Below are 27,581 nucleotides of genomic sequence, written 5' to 3' on the forward strand. Positions count from 1 at the left end.
GAAAACTCTGATCCGAAACTTCCGCTGACTTGCAGGATATCCTTGGCAGAAGAAGTGGCTAAGGAGAAAATCCTACAAATCCAGAGTAGAATCCCTAAAACAGTTGGATGGTGCCTTGTACGTCTCCTTCTGGCAACTCATGCAGCCAAGCTGGAGCCAGTAGAGCGTGGTGCCCAGCGTGGGGGGGGGGGCAGCTGCGATGGCACCCCACCAGGATTGCGCTGCTGGGGGCGATGCACTCCCCCTGCACTCTTCCTCCGCCAGTGGCTGGAGCCAAATGTATTGCTCTGCTCTCCTTTGGACCTCATCAGCGATGCCAAAAGGGGAGTCTTGTTGACTGGGCAGCCTAGTACCTTCATACACACTGCCTGGGTGTGTGTGTGTGTGTGTGTGTGTGTGTGTGTGTGTGTAACTTCAGTACTGCTAAAAACAATGCAGAAAGCAGCAGTAAAGAGTCACCAAGTCTTTGCAGCCGCAGTGGGTGCTGTGATTCTTCCACCCCCGGAGGCACACTCCATTGTCTCTCGAGACAGATGGATGTCAACAACAACTTCCCTATTTATCTGGAATAACCATTATTTTTAAAGATCTGCCCCCCCCCCCCCAAAACCCAGTGACCCATGGATACAGGGGTCAAATCACGCAGGTTTCCATTATATAGTTTATTAAATGTATGATGTGGATCCGAGTGTAAGGTACACTCCTCCAGTGTGGTGTAGTGGTTAAGAGCGGTAGACTTGTAATCTGGTGAACCGGGTTCGCTTCCCCGCTCCTCCACATGCAGCTGCTGGGTGACCTTGGGCTAGTCACACTTCTCTGAAGTCTCTCAGTCTCACTCACCTCACAGAGTGTTTGTTGTGGGGGAGGAAGGGAGAGGAGAATGTTAGCCGCTTTGAGACTCCTGAAGGGGAGTGATAAAGCGGGATATCAAATCCAAACTCTTCTTCTTCTATCATATTGTAGCACACCACCCCAATCTCCAAGCAGTATGAGATTCCAGGGGTACCAGGCGTGTGTACCAGGGTCTGTGTTTCCTTTCCGAACAAAGAGGCACAGCAGAGATGGTGGTGTCCTTGTGATATACGGTTTACTTACACATATACACAACCTGAGCGTAGGTGGAGGGAGAGCAGAGCATTCACATCCCAAGAGAGGCCCGTTCCTTCCATTGCTGCAGCCTCAGATTCCAAGAGACCCCAAGCGTTGTGTCTGACCCTCTCTGTAGCCTAAAACAGACTGCTCTGCCCTGCCTATCCCCCCAGCTTGTAAAACTGACACTTGTTTCCTGTTTGCTTACCTCAATACCCACTGCAATTCTTTTTTTCTTTTTTTTATAAATATTTTTATTACATTTTCAAATACACAGTCACAAATATAAAAGCCATAGATATAAAATAAAAGAAACAAAGAAAAAAGAAAAGAAAAAGTAATCCAATTTTCAAAAACATTTTTCCATAACCAACCGGACTTCCTCGCGTCTCCCCCACCATGCGTTCTTTATAATAAAAATGTCAACAAATTATTACCTTATTTCATGTCTTAATTTGTACTTTTCAAATATTATACTTTTAAATTTAAAATACTTTTTATCAATTACTTATACTTTAATTCAACCATTATTTACTTTAAATTTCAACCTTTTCTTACTTATAACTTATTTTCCGGTTTCACCAAATCTAATCGCTGAAGCTGAAGTTTCCAAATCGTGCAATTTTTAACATTCATACAACTTATGATATTTTTGTAAATAGTCCTTAAATTTTTTCCAGTCCTCTTCCATCATTTCTTCTCCCAAATCTCGGATTCTGCCAGTCATTTCAGCCAGTTCCATATAGTCCATCAATTGCGTCTGCCACTCTTCCAGTGTGGGTAGATCTTGTGTCTTCCAGTATTTTGCGATCAGAATTCTTGCTGCTATAGTTGCATACATAAAAAAAGTTCTGTCCTTCTTTAACACTTTCTGGCCGACAATGCCCAGGAGGAAGGCCTCTGGTTTCTTGGGAAAGGTATACCTAAATACCTTTTTTAACTCATTATAGATCATTTCCCAGAAGGCCTTCACTTTTGGACAGGTCCACCAGAGGTCCATCAGAATGATCAAACAGGCCCTCCCTCCTCAAACTCTGGCCTTTTGTTTCTGCTACATGTTACATCAGGGAAGGGCTTTCCTCATTTTCCCTTGAGGGGGTGGGCCTGAGAGTCTCTGTTCAGGGCTTGGCCATTATTAGCTTTGTTCCTCCCACACTCAGCAAATTAGGCCAGGCTGGGCTGGCTTCTTAGGATAAGCCGAATCATAGAATTGGAAGGAAACCCAATGGTCATCTAGTCCTACACTCTGCAATGCAGGAATCTCACTAAAGCAGGCAAAGGCAAACTCGGCCCTCCAGATGTTTTGGGACTACAACTCCCATCATCCCTAGCTAACAGGACCAGTGGCCAGGGATGATGGGAATTGTAGTCTCAAATCTGAGGGCTGAGTTTGCCTATGCCTGCACTAAAGCATCCATGACAGATGGCCATCCAACCTCTGCTTAAAAACCTCCAAGGAAGGAGAGTCCACAACCTCCTGAGGGAGACTGTTCCACTGTCAAACAGCTCTTCTTGTCAGAAATCCAGCAGAGTTTGGCACAGTTTAACCAAACCTTGATTATTTCTAACTTTTACTAAATCCAGGAATTATGTGGAGGATTTGGCACCCAATAATTTATGGGATCCTTCTTGTTATTTAGTTTTTTAATCGTGTCCGACTCTTTGTGACCCCATGGACCAAAGCACGCCAGGCACTCCTGTCTTCCACTGCCTCCCGCAGTTTGGTCAAACTCATGTTTGTAGCTTCGAGAACACTGTCCAACCATCTGGTCCTCTGTCGTCCCCTTCTTCTTGTGTCCTCCATCTTTCCAAACATCAGGGTCATTTCCAGGGAGTCTTCTCTTCTCATGAGGTGGCCAAAGTATTGGAGCCTCAGCTTCAGGACCCGTCCTTCCAGTGAACACTCAGGACTGATTTCCTTCTAAGTAGATAGGTTTGATCTTCTTGCACTCCATGGGATTCTCAAGAGTTTCCTCCAGCACCATAATTCAAAAGCATCAATTCTTCGGCAATCAGCCTTCTTTATGGTCCAGCTCTCACTTCCATACATCACTACTGGGAAAACCATAGCTTTAACTATACAGACCTTTTTCGGCAAGGTGATGTCTCTGCTTTTTAAGATGCTGTCTAGGTTTGTCATTGCTTTTCTCCCAAGGAGCGGGTGTCTTTTAATTTCGTGACTGCTGTCACCATCTGCAGTGATCATGGAACCCAAGAAAGTAAAATCTCTCACTGCCCCCATTTCTTCCCCTTCCATTTGCCAGGAGGAGATGGGACCAGTGGCCATGATCTTCGTTTTTTTGATGTTGAGCTTCAGACCATATTTTGCGCTCTCCCCTTTCACCTTCATTAAAAGGTTCTTTAATTCCTCCTCACTTTCTGCCATCAAGGTTGTGTCATCTGAATATCTGAGGTTGTTGATATTTCTTCCGGCAATCTTAATTCTGGTTTGGGATTCATCCACTGCCCCCCTCCAATTTATAGCAATATGTTCCAGGTTTTTGTTTATTTTTTTAAATGCAGTCTCAGAAGCCTGCAATTTTGAGCGGAACATCATATTTTGTTTATCCAAAAGGGTAGTCACACGCACCTCTCCACTGTGGGGCAACTTGGGGCAGGTGTGGTTTTGAAAGGGGGATATGGCTGCTGAGGAAAGGGTTAAGCTCTTCCTCCCTTGCAACTGCTCTGTCCTGTCCAAAATGTCAGCTTTCTAATGCTTCTTTTTCATTTACCCCCCCCCACCAACCTCACAAAAACAGGCATGTAACATATAGTTTCCCTCCAAGTTTTAAGGTACACATCTTTTCTACAGTTAAAGGAATGCAGAGCCCTTACTGTAACTGAGTTGGCAGATTCTTCAGCTCAGATTACAGGCGGACTGTGTGTGAGAGAGGATCAGCAGTGAAAGTCCACAAGACTTTATCCTAATTTTATCAGATTACTTCCCCTGAAACTCTTCTTTTGAAGTGCTCTTCAACAGAAGAACAAATGGGGAAGACATCAATGCTTCATAAAGCTGAAAGCTTCTCCCTGGGGTAATTGAAATATTTCTTATCAAAGGATTGATAAGATCAGGTTGCAGCTGTAACAAAGAAGAAACAGATAAAGCCAAGTGGAAATTGGTAAGACAGCGCTGGTGGTACAAACCTATTGAAGATGGTCGAGCTAATTAGAATCTATAACTCAGGACATTCCATTACATGCTGGGCAAATGACCCTGTAAGTTTCAAGTCTATCTGCTACATTAAAAAAAAAAGTTCAGATGTAGAAATAATAATGTGGCTGATGGATTCTGTATCCTTGAATGAGCATCACCAACCAGAGGTCTGGGTATCTGGCAAATTTCTTTTAAAACAAGGTCCTTTGAGTTCAATATATGCATCTATCTTCACCAATGTTTAAAAACCTTCTAAAAATTTCACACAGAGCTTTTTGAGAACCAAGGTTCAAAAGAAGGGGGGCAATGAAACATAATAAAGTTTTACCAAAAAAATAAAATAAAATAAAAAGGAAGTTGGGGGGAAATTCCTATTAAAGGCTGAGGTAGTTTAAATTGGGTAAAAGAAGCAGAATTGATCTAACAAAAATACAGAGTTTTAAATATATATATATAAAGCAGAGACTGACTTAGGGAACATTTTAAATTACAGCAGGACGTGGCCCTTGCTGCACCTATAATTCAGACTTAAACATGTGTGGAGATTTCCAAATTGCTTCTCAACAGGTATATTTGTAGGGTTCTGGAGGATTATTATGAAGCCCTAGATTACATTATCTTGATTTTTGTTTGTCAAAGTTATCCTTTGTCCTCAGTTTATGTTGGTTTGGTCCAGAAGACACATTATTGGATACAGTAAAATAATAATAATAATAATAATAATAATAATAATAATAATAATAATAATAATAATAGTAATATACTCCACTCATCTGATTGCATTGCCCCAACCACTTGAAGCCTGCAACATGAGATATCAAACATTAAAAGCTTCCCGATATCAGATGTCTTTGGAAAGTTATATAGTTGTTTATCTGTTTGAAATCTGATGGGAGGGCCTTCCACAGGGCGGGTGCCACTACCAAGAAGGCCTTCTTTCTGGTTCCTTGTAACTTTACTTCTCGCGGTGAGGGAACCTCCAGAAGGCCCTCTGAGGTGAACCTCTGTGTCTGGGTGGCTGAACGATGGCAAAACTCATTTCTATGTTCTTCCTTGGTAGCTTTGAACGAGTCATCCACTCTTTCAGCCTCAGTTCTTCATCTGCTAAATATGAAGTGTAGCAGGTAACCTCACAAAACATTACTTGGTGCCCAAGACTGTGTACACATTACCCTTTACTCCATCTCCAAATGCTTGAAAGATAAGGAGTGGGCAAGCCTCCATTGCCCTGTGGCAATTCAATTTTGGGGGAAGGCTAGGCTAGAACTGTCTTCCATGATAGTTATCTATGCAGAGGGAAGGTTCGGGATTATGATTTTTAGGAGGAATATTAAGTCAGGTGAACTCACACCTTTCGATGTAGTGCAGCCCATGCACCGGTCCACCATATCAGGTTGAAAACATGCCATACATTTAAAGACTTTTGTAAAGTAATTTCCCCCAAAGGATCATAGGAAGTGTAAAGGTACGTTAAGGGTGCTGAGAATTATAGCTCTGTGAGGTGTAAACTATAGTTCTCCGGATTCTTTTGGGGTGGGGTGCTTTAAATGTACCGTATGTTCCAAAAACGTGCAATATGAATCAGCAAATTTTACAAAACAGTGACTGCTCTCCAAAGCAGCAGCCATGTGGGGAGAAACATAATTGCACTTGGCAGCAAGGACTTTTGTCCTTCTCTGGACAAAGGAGCACCCTCATACATCATTTTATGCTCCATCATTTGTTTATTTATATACAAATCCTAGGGTAGTTGTCATAACAATGCCTTGTTGTTTAGTCATTTAGTCGTGTCCGACTCTTCATGACCCCCTGGACCAGAGCACGCCAGGCACTCCTGTCTTCCACTGCCTCCCGCAGTTTGGTTAAACTCATGCTGGTAGCTTCGAGTACACTGTCCAACCATCTCGTTCTCTGTCGTCCCCTTCTCCTTGTGACCTCCATCTTTCCCAACATCAGGGTCTTTTCCAGGGAGTCTTCTCTGCTCATGAGGTGGCCAAAGTATTGGAGTCTCAGCTTCAGGATCTGTCCTTCCAGTGAGCACTCAGGGCTGATTTCCTTCAGAATGGAGAGGTTTGATCTTCTTGCAGTCCACGGGACTCTCAAGAGTCTCCTCCAGCAGCACAATTCAAAAGCATCAATTCTTCAGTGATCAGCCTTCTTTATGGTCCAGCTCTCACTTCCATACATCACTACTGGGAAAACTATAGCTTTAACTATATGGACCTTTGTTGGCAATGCCTATTGTATTACTAAAAATACTCCAATCTGAATGGTCACTCCCCAACTGCAAAATAAGCCCTATGAAGTCCACCTCTACACTTCATATTTTGCAGTTGAGAAACTGAGGCTGAGGGTGAGCGACTTGTTCAAATATACCCAGCACATCTTCACCAAATATTTGAAGCTCTCTTAAGTGGAATCTACACGCATATAAAAAAAACATTTTGAAAATGCTTTTTTAAAAGTGTTTTTTAAAATACATTGAATTTTCCATCAGGCCATCACCATCTAGTGCAGGGGTAAGTCAACATTTTTATACCTACTGCCCACTAATGCATCTTTCTTGATGGTAAAATTACCGCCAGTGCTCAATGGAAGGATTCAGCTTGTGGCGGGGAACCCCCTACCGCCCACCTAGAATACTGAAACGCCCACAAGTGGGCAGTAGGGACCAGCCTGACAACCCCTGATCTAGTGTTACATTGTATATTGCACTTAAAACGTTTCATTTGCAGCTGTATAGCTGAGTCTTTAGACCACTTTAACAGTCATAGTTTCCCCCCACCCAAGAATCCTGGGAACGATAGTGTGTTAAGGGTGCCAGGAATTATAGCTTTGTGAGTAGCAGTTCCTAACCACTCTTAGCACTACAGCTCCCAGGATTCCTCGGGGAAAGTAGTGTTTTAAATGAATAATATGGATGTGACCCTGGAAGTTCACAGAAATTGTAAGATTTGCCCCTAAAGTTCCTAGCCCTCTGGATCATGCTGACTTTTCTCAAAGGGAAGATTGTCACATATATAACATGCACACAGAAATATATTTTCAGCCCTTTTTTCTCTTGCACTGCCCTGTATTCTCTTTTGTCCTTTCTATTATTCATTGTCCATCTCATTTCTGCCTTCTCATGTCTCTTTTCTCCCTCCTCTCATTAGTCTCCTACTAGCCCAGTTTTATTAATAACGTTTTAATGTATTCAGCATCTAACACTCGGCCATTTCTCTCCTACAGTCTTCACTAACATTTCCCATGCTGGAAAAAGACTTTTGCTTGGAAGTACCAATTCTACCCAGCAGGGGGAGGGGAAATCCCAGTGTTTCGGAGACAGGCTGAAAACCCAGTTAGCTAGGATAATTATGGAATGTGGTGCAAATTGCAGTTTGGAGCAGAATCTAACCTCAGAGCTCAAAGGATGCAAAAGAAACCCAGTGGAATCGGAGAACACAATTTATAACTTTGTTGGCAGATGACCTGGAACATTTGACAGCAGGGCAAATTCAGTTTAGTTTATAAACAGAGCAGTCTTGGTGCTTAATTTTTATTGGGGCTATATCACCACGATCACTAATGCATTTTCTGCTCCTTATTCTGTGAGTAAGGATGCAGATGATTAGAGTTTTGTTTTGTTTTTACTAGTGCTTCACATTACTGCCAATCATAAAGTGAAATAAAATCTGGAGATTAGAAATCATGAAATATTTGTGCATGTGTGAACCAGGTCCAAGCATTGAATAACCCATAGATATCCAGACATGTACAAGCGTATGTGTACCATTGGCCATTTTAGGTATATTACTGCCCCATGTTGCTTCTCAGTCCTGCAAATGGCTGTTGACAGGTTGTCAACAATAATGCTGATTTAAAATTATTTCATCCCACTGAAACCAGTCTATGGGTTCCAAGAAGCATTCCAGATGGACGCTGAAACAATCCTTTCTCTACCAGCCTCCTTAAGTCTATGGAAATTCTCTGGAAAGGGGTAGGCCTTGCTCCTTTTAGGCAGAACATGAGTGAGAGCAAGTCTGATAACCCTGAGAATCAGGCTGCTTGTTGACTTCAATCCTATTATTTCGGGCAAAGAGTGTTGTGCATCAGTCTGTTGAGTCACATTCAGTCACATGTACATTAATCATGTAAACTTAAAAAGGATTTGGTATAATAAATGTTTCAAGCTTCAATTGTTCTGTGTTGCTCCTTCCTTAGCCCAGTCCCCTCAAAATGTTTTAATTTTTTCCCTGCAGCAGTAACTGGCCCTCCACATCAGCCTGTGAAATACACTTTGCCTCCTAAACACTCCAGCATTTATATTTCCAGCACAAACAACTTTAATCAGGCAAAAACACATGTAGATTGCAGCACGCCAAGGTAAGCCTTATCATTATCAGTCCAGAACTATGAATAATATTCCAAATATAGCCTTGTGGGTGCTTCTCATGGCTCTGTCAATTTCTTTTTAAATTAGCAGAATCTTAGCAATTTCAAATCTTATGGCTTTTGTATTTTCAAAGGAAGAGTAGCTTTTCTGTTGTAGGTGTAGGTGCAACCTGTACGCATTTCCACTGGGGACAATCTACCATAAATAGTTTGCAAATAACTACCTGCAACATAGTCCCCCGCCTTTAAATTAAGCATTAAGTTACCTAATTAGTTTTTCATTGACCCTGATAATAGCATTATAGGCCTGTTTTTATCTAGATTCTTTTTAAGAATCTCTTATGGATGGTCTAGAAATAAGACAAATAAATGTTGACTTTTAACACACGTCAAAAATATTTCTTGTGCCCACCATTGCATCATAGTGAACGGCAGGGAAGAAAACTAGTACGAAAGTAACAGTGGGCCTTATTGCAGCAAATATTCTTCTACTTTTTTATTATAATGTTGGCCTTTCCCCACTACTACTGCACCAGGAACAACTCTATTGTGTGGTTTAAAAAAAAGCAGCATGTGCTCCGTGGGGTTCAATACTACTCTCCCTCAATGCTTTTCTTCTCTCAAGCTTTTCAGCTTTTTCTCATCTGTTTTACTTGAATTCTTCTGATGGCATTTTGGTTTATCTCGGTTTAATTATTTGCAGGTTTTAGATTATTTTTGCGTGCACATTAGCATGGCCAGGCAGAGTGATCTCCGCAAAACGCTGCCAAGATGCTTCCGAGAGCCTCTTTTTAAAGAAGTTTCAGAGTTTCATGGCAGAGTATGGAGTACAACGCCCCACTTGCAGTCGCAAAGTGCACGTATGCAAACATTGCGATGGATTTGCTCGCTAATCTCAGGTGCGTTTAGTGAAAAGAAGCAAGGGAACACTATCATTGAAAAGCAGATCAGCTGGATCCGGACCCCGCCCCGCTTTCCCCCCTGGCTTTACACCCAGATTACATTCAGGTTGGGGGCTCTTGCCTCCATGTCCGGCTGGTGAACCTCTGGTCTCTGTGCGCGGGGAAACACGGTACTGGCCTAGACACCTTTGCAGGTGGCCAACGACTCTTTCATCTTGCGTGTCAACAAAGCTAACAGCTCATTTGGGCCAGGGCGACTCTGCCCTCAGCCTGGCGTGTTTGCGCGCTCGCGCTTTCTCGCGGCGGCCGGCGGCAACTCCCACGGCCCATCAGCGCGCGGGGACAGGCAGCACCTCTGCGTGCACGTCTGAACGCAGCTTATCTCCCGTCACGGGGCCAGCGACTGCGCCGCGGCCGCGCCTCTATAGATGTGGGCGCGCGGTTCCCACCCTTGTTCCCCCTTCGGGTTTGATTCAAAGCGCCTTTAACCAGCGTTTTTTCCCCACACGCCGCCCCCGCCTGCGAGGGCTTTCCTGGAGCAAACCGTCGCGTGAGGCGGTGTTTCTCTTCGCGTGTGCGCGAAGAAGCGGGAGAAGGACGTCGTGAGGAGGACGACGAGGCGGTGCAAGCCCCGCTTAGTAGGAAAGGTAGCATAAAATAAGAACAAAACGCCCGCCTCCTGCCTCTCCAAGGGAGCGGGGGAAACGAGCCCTCGTCCCCCATCTTGTTTCTCCCGTTTCGCGGCCTGAGGAGGCGTCGCCCGCCCTTGAGGCGCGCGCGAGGCGGCGGCGGAGGTGGGGGCGGTGAGGCCTGAGGGAGCGGAGATCCCTCCGCCTCCGTGAGTCGCCTCGCCGGCGGCGGCTGAGACTCGAGGGCGGCGCCGCCCGCCCCCTGCCCTCCTCCTCCCGCCTGCTCCGCTCCTCCCTCGGCCCTGGGCCTGCGTCGGGTGTGAGGAAGGGGGGAAAGCCCCGAGGGCTGCCCCGTCCCTCCCTCTTTCCCCTCCCTCCAGTCTCTCGCTCTCTCTCTCTCTCCCCCTCAGGTGGAGATAGTTTCTAGAAGCCCGTCCCGGCGTCCTTTGCGGCCCCAACATGGAGGAGCTGACGGTGGAAGTGCGCGGCTCCAACGGGGCCTTCTACAAGGTACGCCTCGCCCTCTAGCCGCCGGGAGCCCGGGGAGGAGCGGCCTCGGCGGGGGGACGGGGTACGGCCCGTTACTGCGGGGCTAGGGCCGGAGGGGTGGGCGGAAGGGCGGCCCTCGGCAGCCACCCTCGGGGAGCGGGGGAGCCTTTGGCCCAGGCCGGAGCGGGCAGACAGTGGAAGGTTGAGCGGTTTCTTTTTTTGGGTGGGTGGGTTGGGAGGATAAAAGGTGTGTGAGGCGAGGGGTGCGGGGCGGTGTGGCTTTTGGGAGGGGCTTGTGGGCGGGACACGGGTGAGGGGAGAGGTCGTGGGGAGAGCCCAAGTTCTGGGTGCGTTACGTGTCCCCGCAGTGTTGAGGTAACGCTTTTTTCGTTTTGGACACTCCTGGAAAACGGTGTAACGTGCGAAGGGGCTTCCCTTCGTTTCCCGGGACAGGGCAGGCCAGGGCTGACTTTGTGAAGCACCTTGAGAAACCTCTTTTGGAGGGTTTTGTGTTGGAAGGCCTTTTTTTGGCCTTGTTACCTTGATAAAAGTGGGGGGTGAGAAAGGGAGCTCCTTAATTTTATTTTACTGTGGTGTGTTCATTCTGTTCAGTGCCCCAAGTAGGACACGGGTGGGGTGGGGGTGTTATGAGTCACTTGTGGGGGTGCCCTCTGCTGTGAGTCAAAATACATTTTATATCCCTTTACTAATATTAGATTCAGGTCAGGCAGCATGGAGTCACACCTCTGGTGATAAGTAGACCCACCTCTGTGGTTTGGGTTTTAGAGAACATTTGTGCAAGCTAGGGCTAGAGGTAGGTTGAAAGGTATGGGATTCTTCACCCAAAATGCAGGTTATTCTGTTTTAAATATGCTACTCCTTCATAAAGTTAGGAATGCACGACAACCGTAATACTTTTACAGACTCTTGAGTTTATTTATGTCACCAGAAAGCTTTCTTCACTGCCACCCTCCCTGGTATGCCAGGATGTTACAGGATCAATACAGGATACTCTCAGCTGTTGCTGTCAGTCTTTCTCCCTAAGCCAAGCCTTGGATGCTTGAAAATCCTAGACCTTTTTATGGCATGAGGCCTCTGTTCCTCTACAGGAGCACTGATAGGAGCCAGCATTGTGAATTACAGTTTTATCTGCGCACTGTGAAAGTTTTATTTATACTTAATCATAAATGTATGCTAATTACAACAAAACTATTCACTATGTGTTTTGGGTGGGTGTTGTGGCAAGTATAACTCATGTAAATGTGATGGGAATTTAAAGTTTGTTGCTAGTTGACATTCCATGCAATACCAATGGCAATTTTGTAAAACTTAAGGTGAGGGGGACTCCCTTGTAATAAAGTTTTGAAACTCTAATTACACTACATTTGCATTTTGTACTTGAATTCATATACTTATCAACATGGATCCTACTCTTCATCTGTGGAATAAAGAAATTTAAAGTATTGTATAAGCTTTACAAATATATCAGAATATAGGCAGTTCCTTTGTTCTAAAATTTATATATTTTCTCAGTAGGGCCTTTTTACTGGTTAGTGGTGTCAGGAATTTCTGAGAAGTATTTTGCCTGCCATTTTATTTCTTTATGACCTTGTGCAACATACCTGTGCCATACTTTAGTTTTGTGACTCCAGGAGTGTTGAAAGGCATATCTTAAGATATTTTCAAATGCAAAGTCATAGTAAAAATTTGGAATTCGTTTTTGTGATACGTGGATGACTTTTCAAAGACAGCAATTGCAGGCTTGATGAGAGATGTGATTTGACAACATCAGTTTATATGTAAGAAGGTTAGAATGTTCAAGTTTAGTGCCATGTTAAGTGAAAGTTTTTCACTCAGCATTTTGAAAATTTTGTTCAACTTCAGTATGTACATGTGATGAAATTATGTTTATACTTTGCTGAATCCGTTTGGCCTTGAAGCTTCCTTGCTCAGCTAGCACAAACGTTTATTTTTGAAGAAGTCAGTTTTCTATTCTGCTTTTTCATGTGTGCAGATGGGAGGAGGAGGAAAGTGTTGTTTTCAGAATGGTAAGTCTACTGGCAATAATAGTTGGAACTCCTTGTTGGTGGTAAAAGTAATACAAGGTCTCACTGAGACTGAATTTAATCAGTGATAATTGCTGCAGGCAGTCACATACCAGGCATATATGGTTATTATCATGGATCACAGCACCATTTTAAAATTGAACATTGCTTGGGCCTAGTTGCTGCTAATGTAAAGCCAGGATTTCCAGAGCATTTAAGACATCGCCATTTAGCATTTGTGGAGTTGTTAGCTACTGTTGTAAGTAGCCCTTTGCCTATAGGTGGGCCTGGGATCCAAGTTGAAAAGGTTCCGATATTGATAGGCCGTGTAAGAATTGGAGAGCTTACAATTTTGATAGTTGGCAAATCTGGAAATTTATATGTTTAACTTACTCTTGGATTTCTTTTTTGTGATTTACCATATATTGGCTAGTGACTATATATAAAAAATAAAAATGTGACTGACACAAAAATAATTCCAAATCCTCCATTTGAATGCAGGCCATCCTGTTTTAATTTCCTGAATAACTCTGGGAGGATATATTGACAGAATGCAAAATCCATGTGACTATACTTGCTTGTAGATTCTTGTTTGAAAATTATGGCTATTTAAGATTCCCTCACCCAGCATGTTTATCTACAACAGGGATGGGCAACTTGTAGCTCTTTAGATATTGTTAGATTCCTGACTCCCATCAGCCCTAGTCAGTGTGCCAGTAATTGGAGACAATGAGATCTGTAGTCCAACAATACCTGTTGGACAATAATTGCTTCAGAGCGCTCAGATGGATGAATTTTTAAAAATATATCCGTTATTAGTAAGCTGCCATATGGGGCTTGATTTGTTCATGACCTAATACATGGCTGTGAAACCTGTGGCTATTCAGGTGTTATTGGATCACATCCCCCATCATCCCTGACCTTTGGTCATGCTGGCTGGAGTGATGAGAATTGGGGGATCTGACAACATCTGATACTTCATATCACAAGTTTCCCACCTGTTATAACAATGAATAAATAACCAGAAATATAGTTTATGGATATGGAAGCTATCAACAGTTATTTATTTCCAGTTAAAGATGGTTGCTATTTATTTATTTTTAATCTGGTGTGGACTGGTCTCCAGTTATTTAAAAAAAGCTGACTTACTTTTTCAGTTGATGCAGGTACTTTTGATTTCAAATTGAAGCTAGCATTAGAAACCCTGTAGCAATAACTTGGCACCAGCATTCGAAACTCACCAGGTGCCAGACGCATTTTGCACCTGCTATCAACCACTTGCAACCAAGTGAAGATGCCAGGATGGCGCCTGACGTCTCCACCATCTGGAGGTGCATGCCTGGGGGATCCTCGGATCTGGACTGCTTTCATACACTAGGAAAACATCCTGTAGAATTCTGTCAGTTATAGTTTATCTCAGATTTCCTCAATCTCGGCCCTCCAGATGTTTTTGGCCTACAACTCCCATGATCCCTAGCTAGCAGGAGGAATGGTTAGGGATGATGGGAATTGTAGTCTCAAAAAACATCTGGAGGGCCGGGGTTGAGGAAGCCTGTTTTATCTTCACAATCAGAATGAGCTTTAGGAACCAAAAAGTCGTATTGCAAAATATGACTTTTGAGCTGTCTGCTCCAAAAATGGCAACTAGGCATTCCTTTTTGGCAACTTTAACCCTAGTTTAAGGAGCCATTTGGTGCCTAGCTTATATATATGAGTTTCTGACACTGCCATTGGTACTTTCAAGAATTGGTATGCCTGCGCACTGAAATCTCTGTGGTGCTACTATTGTTAAAATTGACTGGAAACACTAGCATCAACTTCAATTTAAGAAGAATTTAAAATGGGACTGGCCAAATTCTAGTGAGGTTAAGCCTTTCAGTGGCTACTAGTTATGTTTGTATACTGCCTCCAGTATACCAGTTGCTGTTGAACAATTGCAATAGAGGGCTGTTGCCCTCAACATCCATCTTGTGGACTTTCTATAGGCATTTGGTTGATCATTATGGGAAGCAGCGCTGGACTAGAAAGGCCTCTGATATAATCCAGCAAGGCTTTTCTTATGTACTCTTCCGAAGTCAGATTGAATATCAGTACTTTTCAGGTTTTTCCTCTGTGTACAGTGGCCAGTTTATAATCATTTACAAGCTACTGAGATCCTTGGGGAATATTTTACTCTGTTTCCAGAAAATTACCTTTAGTAGTGTTTTTATATTGGCACATTATTTAGCAATTCTTGCCTTTCTTAGTGTGGCAAGCATCACAAGATGTAATTTTGAAGGCATGAAGACAGCCTTTGGACCAACAGGCAGGAAAACTGCACCACTGAAAACCTTGTTGGGAGATAAAGTGATGGGCAGAGCACTATCAAGAACTGTACTCCCAGGAAAACATGGTTTCCAACAAAGCAGTTGATAGCATCCAGACTCTGCCTTTCTTGGAAGAGATGGATTTCCCTCCCTCCCTGGATGAACTGAAGAACACCAACTCTCTCATGAGTACCTTCTCTGCATTACAAAGAGGTCTGCAAACTTGAATCCCTTGCAGAAGACCACAGTGCCTGGAGGCGAACAGTCAGGTTGTACAGTGGTGCCTCGCAAGACGAAAAGAATTCGTTCCGCGAGTCTTTTCGTCTTGTGATGTTTTTCGTCTTGCGAAGCACGGTCCGTCGGAACTGCGCCTCTTCAAGCGGCTTTTTAAAAAAAGCGCAAGACGTTTTCGTCTTGCGAAGCAAGCCCATAGGGAAATTCGTCTAGCGAAGCAACGCAAAAACGGAAAACCCTTTCGTCTAGCAAGTTTTTCGTCTTGCGAGGCATTCGTCTTGCGGGGCACCACTGTATACCACAGTAGTGACCAAAGGAGGAATGACTGCAGGGAGGAGTGCAGATGGAAGACATACCATGGTGTGCCTGTAGCAGTACAATCAGATGCCTTCATCTGCCCCAGCTGCAGTATAATATGTCTCTGCCATATCATTCTCAACAGCCACAGCAGGTGGTGTAAATCTCTCAACAGTTTGAGTTTGCACCTTTTTCCATTGTATACCGAGATAGACAGATGCCAACAACAAAGGACTGACTATTTTTGTCAAGAATTGTGAAATCAGAGTTTTAGAACAAACTTTTGCCAAAAATGTTATGGGAAATCCAGTGTTAATATTGGATGATGTTTACAATTTCAGAAGAACTTTGCAATGAAATGGCTTGCATTGCACTAGCCATTGTTAAATTAGTGCAGGTTAGAAACTGGACAGTGTCATACTCAATGGAAGAAGGCACAAAATTTTTGTCAAGTTCAAATGATACATAGATTTTTGCAATTTTGGAACTATGCTTTAATATCTGCTTCCAGTGGTTACTTTGAGCTGTATTTGTTCTTTACCAGTACTTTTTACTTTCTGCTGCCCATGAGTCATATCTCTTTTGGATTGAGCTTTACTTGGCTATCTTATAGTCACTGGCAAGTTGCATAGCTGTAAGCTTATTTTAGGTTATCTGGTTTTGATAGTAGAGGCTCTTGAGAAAATAGGAAGTTAAATATTTTATTTCGTGTTATGCCACTGTACAACACTATTTTTTCCTTTGGGTGTATTATGATTTTGAAAAATCAGTTTGAAATCCCAGTGTACAAAGTAGCATAATAAGAATAGTTTTCTGGACATCTAACATATTCAGAGAAATGGAGAGGTTTTCAAAATAATGGTCTCAATATAGCTATGATTTTTTTCAAAGGACTTTGTGATGTGACATTGATTTCTGATAAAATGAATCTGCTAAACCAGGGATCAGGAACCTGTGGCCCTATAGATGATGTTGGACTACAACTCCCATTATCCATGACTATTGACTAAAGTCTGTTTTGGAGGCCTAATCTGGCCTGCTGTTCAATCCGGCCCCTGCGGCAGTTTATTTTGTGGGCTAAAATCCTAAAAAAACCTCAACAACTTCAATCCTAAGAAAAGGTCACCAACTTTGGTTGGCCCTTTGGTCGGCCCTCATGACCCTTTACTTCATCAAATTTGGCCCTCTTTGAAAAAAGTTTGGACACCACTGATCTAAGCTAATGGTGATGGGAAGAGGAATCCAACAACATCTGAAGGGCAAAGCCTTTCCATTCCTGAAATAAACTGTCAAATTCTTCGTTGTTCAGATCATTAAAGCTTTTATGTTGGTTGAACTCCTGCCAAGTACAACATAGTACAAATTTCATTCTATACTGATTCTTGATCAGTATAGAATTCATACACTTGTTTTTATTTGAGAAACTTGGCATGCTTCATGTTTTATCATAAAGTGATCAGATGTGCATAAATGAGATAGTATAGTTCTTATGTGGAAATTACAGTATCATATGAGGAGCCTGTTTCAGTGCACACTTGCGTGAATAGATCAAACCCCTTTTTTATGGAATGCTCATTGCAGGGGTGTTTTCAAACTAGCAATGTGAAGCATGATGAACAGTTCTGTAGCTATAACTTCCCAGTTATGCATGTTTGAATTTATTCTGGGTCTTGAAGGACACAGTTTCCTGACACCCCCCCCCCCCATTTGCTCAGTATTGATCCAGTATTCCCCCCCACCTCGCATTTGCTCAGTTATGGTCCAGTATCTCCTTTGATACACCAATATACCAGTGACACAAACAAACATTGAGAGTCGTCGTTGGAGCTTTGATTTAGATTCTAAAGTTTACTGGTGTGTGCACATCAAGGTCATAGAATCAAATTACAAATAACTAAGTTGAACCCATACTTCTAAGTTTATTATAACTTTATTTATTTATTACATTTATATTTCACCTTTCCCCACGGAGCTCAAGGTCCTATGCATTGTTTTCTCCATCTCATTTTATCTTCACAACAACCCTGTGAGGTTGGTTAGGCTGAGAGGCAGTGACTGGTGACCTTCATATGTGAGTGAATATTTGATTCCTGATTTCCCAGCTCCCAGTCCAACACTCTTAATCACCATACCACAAAGGAACACAGGAAACTGCCTTATACCGAGTCTAGCCATTGGTCTGTCTAGCTCAGTATGCTGATACTAACTTGATAGCAGCTCTGCAGGGTTTTAGACAGGAGTCTTAACCAGGCTGGCAGTTGAACCTGATTCACTTCCCCCCCCTCCAGAATTTATGAAGCAAACGGAAACATCAGCCCAGGGAACACTAGTGGTTTGGTTAAAGGTAGAAATAGAAAGCTCTAAACGTGTAATGTAGCAAGAAATGAGGAAGCAAAGTTATTTTCAGCCTGTGATTTTGACTGTGTATTTGAAATCCCTCCAAATCCCTGAATTCTAAGTTTACTTGCTCTGTTCTTAACAAGGTCTTGTTGAATCTCAGTACACCGTGGGTTGTCAAACTGGCATCTACAAATGTTGGCTGGGCTTACTAGTCAGTCGTTATTTGTGGTTGTCCTCCATCCGTTTAGCATGAGCAGAGGGCTTGAGAGGGGCTATTTTTTAATTTGTCCTGAATATGTGGAATATCTTACATTCCATAGCTTCAAACTATAGTGGTACCTCAGGTTGCATACGCTTCAGGTTACATACGCTTCAGGTTACATACTCTGCTAACCCAGAAATATTACCTCTGGTTAAGAACTTTGCTTCAGGATGAGAACAGAAATCGTGCTCCAGCGGCGTGGCGGCAACAGGAGGCCCCATTAGCTAAAGTGGTGCTTCAGGTTAAGAACAGTTTCAGGTTAAGAATGGACCTCCGGAACGAATTACTTTCTTAACCCAAGGTACCACTGTATAGGGCATATGAGGGCTGCATTTGTGACTATCCTTTTTGCTCTTGTTGAATGGATATGTAAGATGCTTGAATTTTGGCATTGGGATTTTTGTTGATGTTGACAAACTGAATAATTTGTCAAGGAGAGAGGTGTGAGAGACAGGGTGATAATGGGGTAGTTAGACCAGAAACAAAGGTGAATGTTTAAGAGCTGTATGAACATCATAAATGTTGTCTAGCACAGGGGTAGGCAACCTAAGGCCTGGGGGCCAGATGCAGCCCAGTCGCCTTCTCATTCCGGCCCGTGGACGGTCCGGGAATCAGCGTGTTTTTACATGAGTAGAATGTGTCCTTTTATTTAAAATGCATCTCTGGGTTTTTTGTGGGGCATAGGAATTTGTTCATTCCCCCCCCCCAATATAGTCCGGCCCCCCACAAGGTCTGAGGGACAGTGGACCAGCCCATGGCTGGAAAAGGTTGCTGACCCCGTATCTAGCATTTTGTCTTCCAGCAGTGGCTACCTGGATTGTCCTTGGAAGTTCACAAGCTGATCAAAGCTCCATTCATTTAAATCTCATAGGTTTCAGTAGAACTTTAGCACATTCAACTATATTAAAGTTGGCAACTTGTAGGCTCTCTTGGTGCAGTGGCTTGAGATTTGTTCTTTAAAATATAAATCTGTATAGAAATGAAATTAAAAATAACAATAATGTCCACCACAAAAAAATCCAACACTATCTAGGCATTATACTGTGGTGACTGCAATGTAGGTTTAAGGTGTCATTTGGCGATTAGATTATATATCTGAGTTTTTAATACTGTCTGTGGACAAGATCCATAGCATTATGTTCTCTTGGACCCTGTTCTGCTGCTTAGTGCTCTGGTGGCATCTCAGCGATAGCTACATTTTCCCTTCTTTCTTTGTGAGTCTGCTTTTTTCTTTTTCTTTTTAAGCTCTATAGTTTTTGTATAATTTTAAGATTGACATGTTGTATTTTACAGCATAGTCCACTGTGAAAAACTTCTTGGTTCTCAGGGGGCTTCTTCAGACTGTTGCGTTCAGCACGGTAGAAATAAGCCTAGGTGAGCCTCAAGTTCCCACATTTTTCTGGTGTGGTCATGAGAAGGAGTTTGCAAGCTTTTGCTTCTGTTTTATGCAGTGGAGGAGCAGATTAGCTGAAACCTATTTCTTGGGAACTAGTGCATTCATGCTAAGCCAAGGTTTGACTTAACATGACATGTGAATGTAGCCACTGTAGTTAATAACATAAGAACACCCTGCTGTGATGGACCAATGACCATCTAGTTCAGCATCCTCTTTTCACAGTGGCCAACCAGCAAGTACGACCTGAGTCTGTGGAGGCAGAGCATATCTATCCTGGCTAGTAGTCACTGATACAGCCTTTTCCTCCATGAATTTGAAGGCATGGATGATTTTCATTTTGGTGAATAAGAACGCCCCTGGGGCCTGAGCTATGTATTGTGAGGCTTACAGCTCAATCCTGTGTAGAATGAAACATGCTTAAGGCAAAGTCAATGGACTTGAGATTGTAGGATCAGCTGTTAGCACAGCAGCAGGAGATGGAGTTGTGAAAAGGAGGTTGCATTACAGCAGCTGAGTTAGGCTGCCAGAAAACTTGAAGTGGATTACTTGAGTGGAGGGAAAACTAGTAGCCTTTTAGCTTGATGCTGAAAGCAGATTCCTGCTATTCTCTTCTCTGGCAAAAATGAAGCCCTTTGTTGATGAAGTGGATGAACAGAATGAAGAGCTCATCTATGTCAAGAGAGTTTGATTGGGAGAAGTATTATCATTGTGAAGAGCTGCTGGACAGGAGTTGGGAAAAACTCAGGATTTTTGGGAAAAGGGAGTTTATGCTCTGTGTTCTCTAGTTATGTATGGACTATTTGCTACTGAGCTGGGGCAATGTTTAATTTCTAAAAAGAGATATGCAGCAACTTGGATTTGTGGAAAATTAATTATTTGTATCTTACTTAATTTCTTTGTGGGAAGGGGAGGGCAGATTGCACTTCCTCAATGGCAGGAGAAAAACACATTGTGTGTGCTCGGGCATGTTCCCATGCTCTTCCTGAGTGATAGAAATAGTTGTTGACAACACAATTTGTTGACTGGTGGTTTCAGTAATTGTTTAAGTAAACTTGAAACTTTGCCGATGTGGCTGGGACTCTTAATTTAGCTAGAATTGCCATCACTTATCATTGTAGCAGTTTTCTTTCCTGAAAGGAAAAGTGGAACGTTTCCTTAACTTAGTTCTGATGTTGTAATCTGTGGTGTGCTAACTGCACAATAATAGCAGTATTTCTCTTGTAATATTATACCTTGGCCAAAATTAATTAGCCTTTGAGCTGAAGATGAGATTACTAATAAACTCAGTGAACCCTTTATTAATTTTTACTACGGCCGTACCTTGGATCCCAAACGCCTTGTGAGCCAAACGTTTTGGCTCCCAAACGCTGCAAACCCGGAAGTGAGTGTTCCGGTTTGCGAATGTTCTTTGGAATGTCTGACGCGGCATCTGGGGCTTGCAATTGGCTGCAGGAGCTTCTTGCAGCCAATTGGAAGCCACGCCTTGGTTTCCGAACATTTTGGAAGTCTAACGGACTTCCAGAACGGATTCCATTCAGCCTCTGAGGTACCACTGTATATTTGTTCCTTCTTACCTAGAAGTAAATATTAGAATAGTTATAAACTGAATAGTTCTATAATACGATTGACGAATATCCATTTTTCCTTAAAGCTACTGCAAACCATTAAGTATCTCTTTTGTATGCAGTCTTTGGCATATTTACCCATGTTGTGTTTTTTCTTTAAAATTGTTCCCGTTTAAAATTACCATTCTAATGGGAGGGAGGTGCCATTTTGCAAAAGAAAAAAATCATTCTTGATAACAGTATTTAACAATTTTTATACTTTATTCTAGGGATTCATCAAAGATGTTCATGAGGATTCACTCACAGTTGTGTTTGAAAATAAGTACGTACTATGTTGAAAAATATTACTCCCTTTATTTAGTTACATAATGTGCCATCCCCCAGAAATGCATAACACATAGTTCACTATGGAGACAAAGCGCAGGAACTTGACTACAAATACAGTTGAATGTAAAATAGAAAGAACACACTTAAATGTTGTTGCTAAGTTCTTGGAGCCACAGTAGTCCTGTAGTCTTGGCAACTATAGTAAATTGAAACGGGTTTAAATAGAAATACAGCTGATCTTACTGTGTTGACAATGGGGAGGCTGGTAAATAGCCACTCTGTTGGCTGCCTCCCTGTGACTTAAGGCAGAGATCCTTCTATAAATTAGAAGAAAACATTTCCCTCTCCTCTCTGGCTGTCACTATCCTGGTTTAGGTGATTGGGAGCAAACTGCAACAAGTCTCAGTCTTGTGTTCTTCCTTTCCCCACGACCCTAATACTTGAGAGAGACCTTCCACTTTCATTTTAGAACAAATTACAATGCTGAATATCTACAGTGAGGGGGGGAAAGTATTTGATCCCCTGCTAAATTTGTCCATTTGCCCCCTCACTGTATATACCACAGAAGTGTTGTTTGTTTAAACCAGGGTAAAACTGATATTGGAACCTATTTTTTTGGCCAACCTTGGTAAGAACAAACCACAGTTCCCAGCATTCATATGTAATATGGAACTCTAGTTTATTCTAAAGTGAAAGCAGAAATGTTTGCTCTCTTCTCATCTGCAAAGGATGAGAGAGTGGGAGAGCGCATAAAGCCAAGGCTCACCACAGCTTGCTCATAATCATTTGCATCATAGTTTAGGATAGAGAGTACCATTTGAGTCATGGATGGTTAATATAAGTGTGTGGTGTTAAGCAATCTAACAAAAATGTTGTTGGCTTTTGAATATTGAGGTTCTCTGTTTAATATTAGTGTGGACAGTATTCCATTTGTGTCCAATATTAGTATTTAAATAATCAATTTAAAATTACAACTGTGAACCAGGGTTACCTTTTCTTACTGACCGTGATGTAATTTGAAACTTTCAGCTGGCAACCAGAACGCCAAGTTCCCTTTATTGAAGTAAGATTACCACCACCACCTGATATCAAGAAAGAAATTGGTGAAGGAGATGAAGTGGAGGTGAGTTCATCCAGTGATGGGCAGTGACTTGTATTTTTAGAGGTACTGTTGGTCAAGTTAGACCCTTAATACCAATCATGTCAAAATGAATGGAATTTTCACAGCAATGCTTGGTCACTTGTGCCATGGATATAAATTAAAGAAGTCCCCTCTTTCCAGTAGCTACACAGCTGTCGGGAGTCAGTCTGCATGTTGTTATTACCAAGTAGAATGTATTCTTCATGAAAGCTATGTAACATACTTTTTGGGAAGACCATGTATAGTGAGGACAAACAAGTTCTGAATTAGACACACAGGACACAACTCTCAAATGCAACAGCAAGGTGCATTTATTCCTCTAGGAGGCACTGCATTGTCACCAAAGAAGGGAGGAGGATTCAGGGCTTCATCTTGTTGCCATGGCTGGTAGATCTGTTTCTGTTCTGTGTCGTGCTTGTCTATGCCTCAAATTTGTCATCACATAATGACAAATATGAAGAAACAGAAACTGATTGCGATAGTTCAGAAAATGAAACTGATCCTATGAATACTGCATTAAATTTAGTCTCCCCTCCAACCCTTTTCTCAGCTATTCTTATGGCTCGTAGACATAGAACTACAGAATTGTAGAGTAGGAAGTCCAGTCCCCTGCAATGCAGGAATCTCAACATGCGGTCCCCCATCCAATTTGAAACCATTCTTTGTTTCAACATGACACGGTTTTGTGTCTGCATGACAATGTGGAGAACTGAGGAGATGCAGTGATTTTGAGAATACTTAATAATTTTCTTTGTTTTACTCATAAACTGACAATACCAAAGAGATGCTAGGTTCCTTACAGTTCAGTAGTTTGTAGCTCCAATTGTAACACATTTTAAAAAGTAAATTCAATTTGTAATTATTGTTTGACTAAACTCTACTTCCAATATAACAAATATGGTATTTTACGATAAAGTCATACACAATACATTTTATGTTCCTAAAGTAAAAAAGTTACTTTTGATCTGTAAATGCTGCTTTAAAAATAAATACTGGGTATTTTTCAGTTTCCCCCGAAATTTGTGTTTCCTCTGAAAAAAAACTATCTCCTCCCCCCGCCTGGCATGACTTCAAAATTTCTGGAAATTTTACATCTTTACCTATTTCCAAAGGTGAATTGGACACCAGTAGAAAATTGTTGCCAGCAGATTATGCCAAGCTCTTTATCTGTCTGCCACCATTTTGTAATTGGCTTCATCCCTGTGCTGCCATTTTGTGATTGATAAGCCTATACAATTTTCAGCTGTGTCATTTGAGCCTTGCGAGTAGAATGTTTGAGAACCATTGCTCTGTTTTATATAAAGATATGAAGACAGACAAGATTATCTTAAATTTTATATTAAGGGAAAGAATTTACTTTTAGAATAGTTTATGCCTGCATTTGTATTGATACTTGTAATTCTGGTGTACACAGAAAAAGAAAATCCAGCTTTCAGTAGCCATGATTTTGTTGGCTGTCCACAAACATCATTGAAATGAATCCGGGTAGTGCTAGTTTGTGAAGATTGAAAGATATTCTAATCAATATGGTTTAAATATGCTGTATGATTCCCCCCCAGGTGTATTCACGAGCGAATGAGCAAGAGCCTTGTGGATGGTGGCTAGCAAAAGTTCGAATGATGAAAGGGGAGGTAAGTAGAAAGCATTAAACCTAAGAAAGTTTTAAACCTCTGTGTAGGACGTTATAAACAAGAGCACTCCAAAAAATAAACTACGGTATGCAAGTCTAGTAACCTATTTACATACACTCCCCAAAATGGATGGGATTGGGTACAGTGGTGCCTCGCAAGACGAAAAGAATCCGTTCTGTGATTCTCTTCGTCTAGCGGTTTTTTCGTCTTGCGAAGCAAGCCCATTGAAGGATTAGCGGATTAGCGCTATTAGCGGCTTTTAGCGGCTTATCAGCTTATCGGATCAGCTGATAAGTGGCTTAGCGGCTTAGAAAAAAGGGGGGGGGGAAACCCGCAGGAACTTGCAAGACATTTTCGTCTTGCGAAGCAAGCCCATAGGAGATTCGTTTTGCGAAGCACCTCCAAAATGGAAAACCCTTTCGTCTAGCGAGTTTTCCGTCTTGCGGGGCACCACTGTATTCTTATTTAAATTTGCTGAAAGTTTTGCTTCCTGAGGGTGGTGGAATGGCAAAGGCAAAGAGGATGATTCAAATATTTATCATGCTAACTATTTAGTGTTCTTTGGGTTGCGTCCAGCTAAGTCATACTCGAGAGAAGACCTATTGAAAACAATGGATTTGTTACTTTTAAGTCCATGGGTTTCAGTGAACCTGCTCTGAGTATGCCTTAGTTGAATGCAGCCCTCTAACTTGGAGGTTTTCAATCTTTTTGAGTCCACGGCTCCCTTAACCAACTACATTCTTTCTGCGGCATCCCTGTGAGGCGCAGGAGCTCAATTACGTCCCCCCTTGCCTGCAGAGCTGGCAGCCTCTTACCCTTTTTTGAACACCCTCCCTTGTGGAGTGTTCCCTCAGCCTCCTCTCCTTCCCCCTCTGCTTGGGAGCCCTCTGGGCAGCCGTTGCTACCGACCCTGATCTCTGAGCTTCCCCACCCCCTGCCCCAAAGAGGTGTGCCTCCCAGAGGCACCATTTGCCTGCACAGCTTACAGCCAGGGCTGCTGCAATAGCCAGCTGTGCAAACCCCAGGGAAGCAGAGATGCAAGAGGGCATCAGAGGAGGGAGGGAAGGAAAGAGCGAAAGAGTCCAGTGTTGCCCTGAGCATCATTCAAGGCACCCCAGGGTACTCTGTTTTCCATAACAGTTCATTTCCCAATGTTGCACCTTTTTGTCCCTATAGCACAGTCTTTGTCAACCTGGTGCGTTTAAGATGTTTTGGACTACAACAGCTGTGCTGACTGCGGCTGATGGGGGTTGTAGTTCAAAAACATCTGGAAGATACCAGGTTGACAAAGGTGGATAATGCATTTTGCTTCCTTATATTTAGGGCTTCAAAAACCCCATGCTCCTGTTTCTCATGTAGTATAAAGGCTGAGTTTTGCACTACGATTGGTGAGACCTGGGTTCAAATCCCCCCCCCCCCATATCAAGGAAGCCCATTGGACGACTTTTGTCCAGCGGCACACTTTAGCCCAACTTACCTTATTGTTGATGTATGCCACCCTTACATTGGAGGGCTGTGATAAAATGCAGTATATCAACAAAGCTGAGGCATGTGTTTTTTGAGGATGATACACTATGGAGATGATAAACTGCTATAAGTATTTCTGCATATTTTTGGGTCCAATAATTTTAGAGGTCTTCGGGGGGCAAATGTGTGCCCTTTAGATTGTTTTTTAAAAAATAATTCTAATCTGTCCTTAGTTCTACGTCATTGAGTATGCTGCCTGTGATGCCACTTACAATGAAATAGTGACATTTGAACGACTTCGGCCTGTGAATCAAAACAAACCTGTTAACAAGAACACATTCTTCAAGTGTGCAGTAGAAGTTCCTGAAGATCTAAGAGAAGCGTGAGTGACTACTCTTAAAATTTCATTATATTGCTATCTTTTATCTAAAAATTGGTTTTCTTTTAAACAACCTAAAGCTGATTTTTTTTTTTGAAATAAAAAAAATCATCTGAAGTCTTGGACAGATGAAAGATGGAGTACACAGTTACCTGGGAATAGTTCCCATTATACTCAGTAGGATTTACCTCCAAGTAGACATGCATTAGATGACGCTGTGACTCTGTTTTACTGAATCTTTAAGAAAGACAGATGGATAGGAAGGCCTAGACATGCAGCAGGATTTTCTCAGTACAGGTATACCTCAGAGATTGTGGGTTTGGTTCAGACCACCGCAATAAAACGAGTCACACAATTTGTTTGGTTTCCCAGTGCATATAAAAGTTATGTTTACACTATGGTCTATTAAGCCAGGCCCCCCTGACTGCAGGGCAGGAGGGGAAAAACCTGGCTCCAGCCCTAGCCAGCTCCACTCTTGTGGCCAGAAGGGTGGCAGCAGTTGGGGGGCTTCTTTCCCCTGGATGTGGCCAGTCTGCCTGCAGCTGCACCTGTGTCCTCTTAAGGAGCAATATCTGTGAAGTGCAATAGAGCGATGTATGCCTGTAGCAGGGAGAAGTGGGTGAGAAATTCAAAGGCCATAGACTAGATTTTTATTGTGGCAGAAAACAGAAATTGCTGAGAGGCATGAAGAGGGAGAAATAGGAAGGGACCCTAGCAACAGGCGACTGGGTTTCAAGTAGGAGTTTCATTTTTTATTAATGGTCATTAGTTTGGTGGGTAAAGATGGATCACCAGTCTCACAAGCTTCAGCATTCAAGGAAGAGGAAATTAACATAACAGGAATATCACCATATCTGTGTCCTGCACTCACTTGTACAAAGGTATTGGATTTTTTTTCATGCTTTTGAATGCTTTGCCTCGAGTATTGCAGTTTTATACAGCAGCATGTTTTGTTGATAAAACTGCCACCTGAATTAATTTATAAATTGATTTTTCTAGGTGTGCTAATGAAAGTGCCCATAAGGATTTTAAGAAAGCTGTAGGAGCCTGCAGAATTTTTTACCAGGCTGAAACTGCTCAGCTAATAGTACTGGTAAGGTATATTTTCTGTTTGGTTTGATCACTGTGTGAGTTTACTTTTTGGCTAATGTTACGATTGTGTATGAGGGAGAAAAAAAAGATTGAAGACTGAAGGTTATCTCCAGCTTTGTATTCAGAGTAGGTCCATCGAAATCAATGCCTATTGTTTCAAATGAGTCTGTTCTAAGCACAGCTTAGTTCTCCAAGATACCTTGTTACTTGGGTATATTGAGAAGCTTTCTGCTTGTGAGTGAGAAATTTGCTTTGGAGATTCCAGGGTAGAAAGTTGTGGGCAGAAGCAGTAGGCAGAGGATCTCATGCAAGCTAAAGCCCAGGCTTTACTATTTTGCCTTTGACACTTCTGTGCATATTGCAGTACAAGACAGCTGGGTCAGGCTGAAGGGTGTGTGTGCCAAGATACATTGCATAACTTTGTGTACACCCCCATCCACATTTCCGGCCGCAGCTGAT

The 27,581-nt window shown here is 42.5% G+C and overlaps 1 protein-coding gene across 7 annotated transcripts in view; it reads left to right on the plus strand.

Annotated features, from left to right (window-relative positions):
• The first annotated feature begins 9,768 nt into the window (after window positions 1-9,768).
• Window positions 9,769-27,581, plus strand: part of FXR1 (FMR1 autosomal homolog 1) — a 32,785-nt gene continuing 14,972 nt past the window's right edge. For 2 of the 7 annotated variants that reach the window (XM_083504161.1, XM_083504165.1), the window contains exons 1-6: window positions 10,312-10,661; window positions 21,355-21,407; window positions 22,442-22,535; window positions 24,113-24,184; window positions 25,885-26,033; window positions 27,030-27,123. In XM_083504161.1, coding sequence (XP_083360287.1) covers window positions 10,611-10,661; window positions 21,355-21,407; window positions 22,442-22,535; window positions 24,113-24,184; window positions 25,885-26,033; window positions 27,030-27,123 — 513 coding nt within the window. In that variant the 5' untranslated portion in view covers window positions 10,312-10,610. Of the gene's footprint in view, window positions 10,170-10,208; window positions 10,662-21,354; window positions 21,408-22,441; window positions 22,536-24,112; window positions 24,185-25,884; window positions 26,034-27,029; window positions 27,124-27,581 lie in introns of those variants that run through there. The other 5 variants (XM_083504160.1, XM_083504164.1, XM_083504162.1 and 2 more) reach the window with 5 other exon arrangements.

This window comes from Podarcis liolepis (genome assembly GCF_965112155.1).
Source record: "Podarcis liolepis genome assembly, chromosome: 5".
NCBI lineage: Eukaryota > Metazoa > Chordata > Lepidosauria > Squamata > Lacertidae > Podarcis > Podarcis liolepis.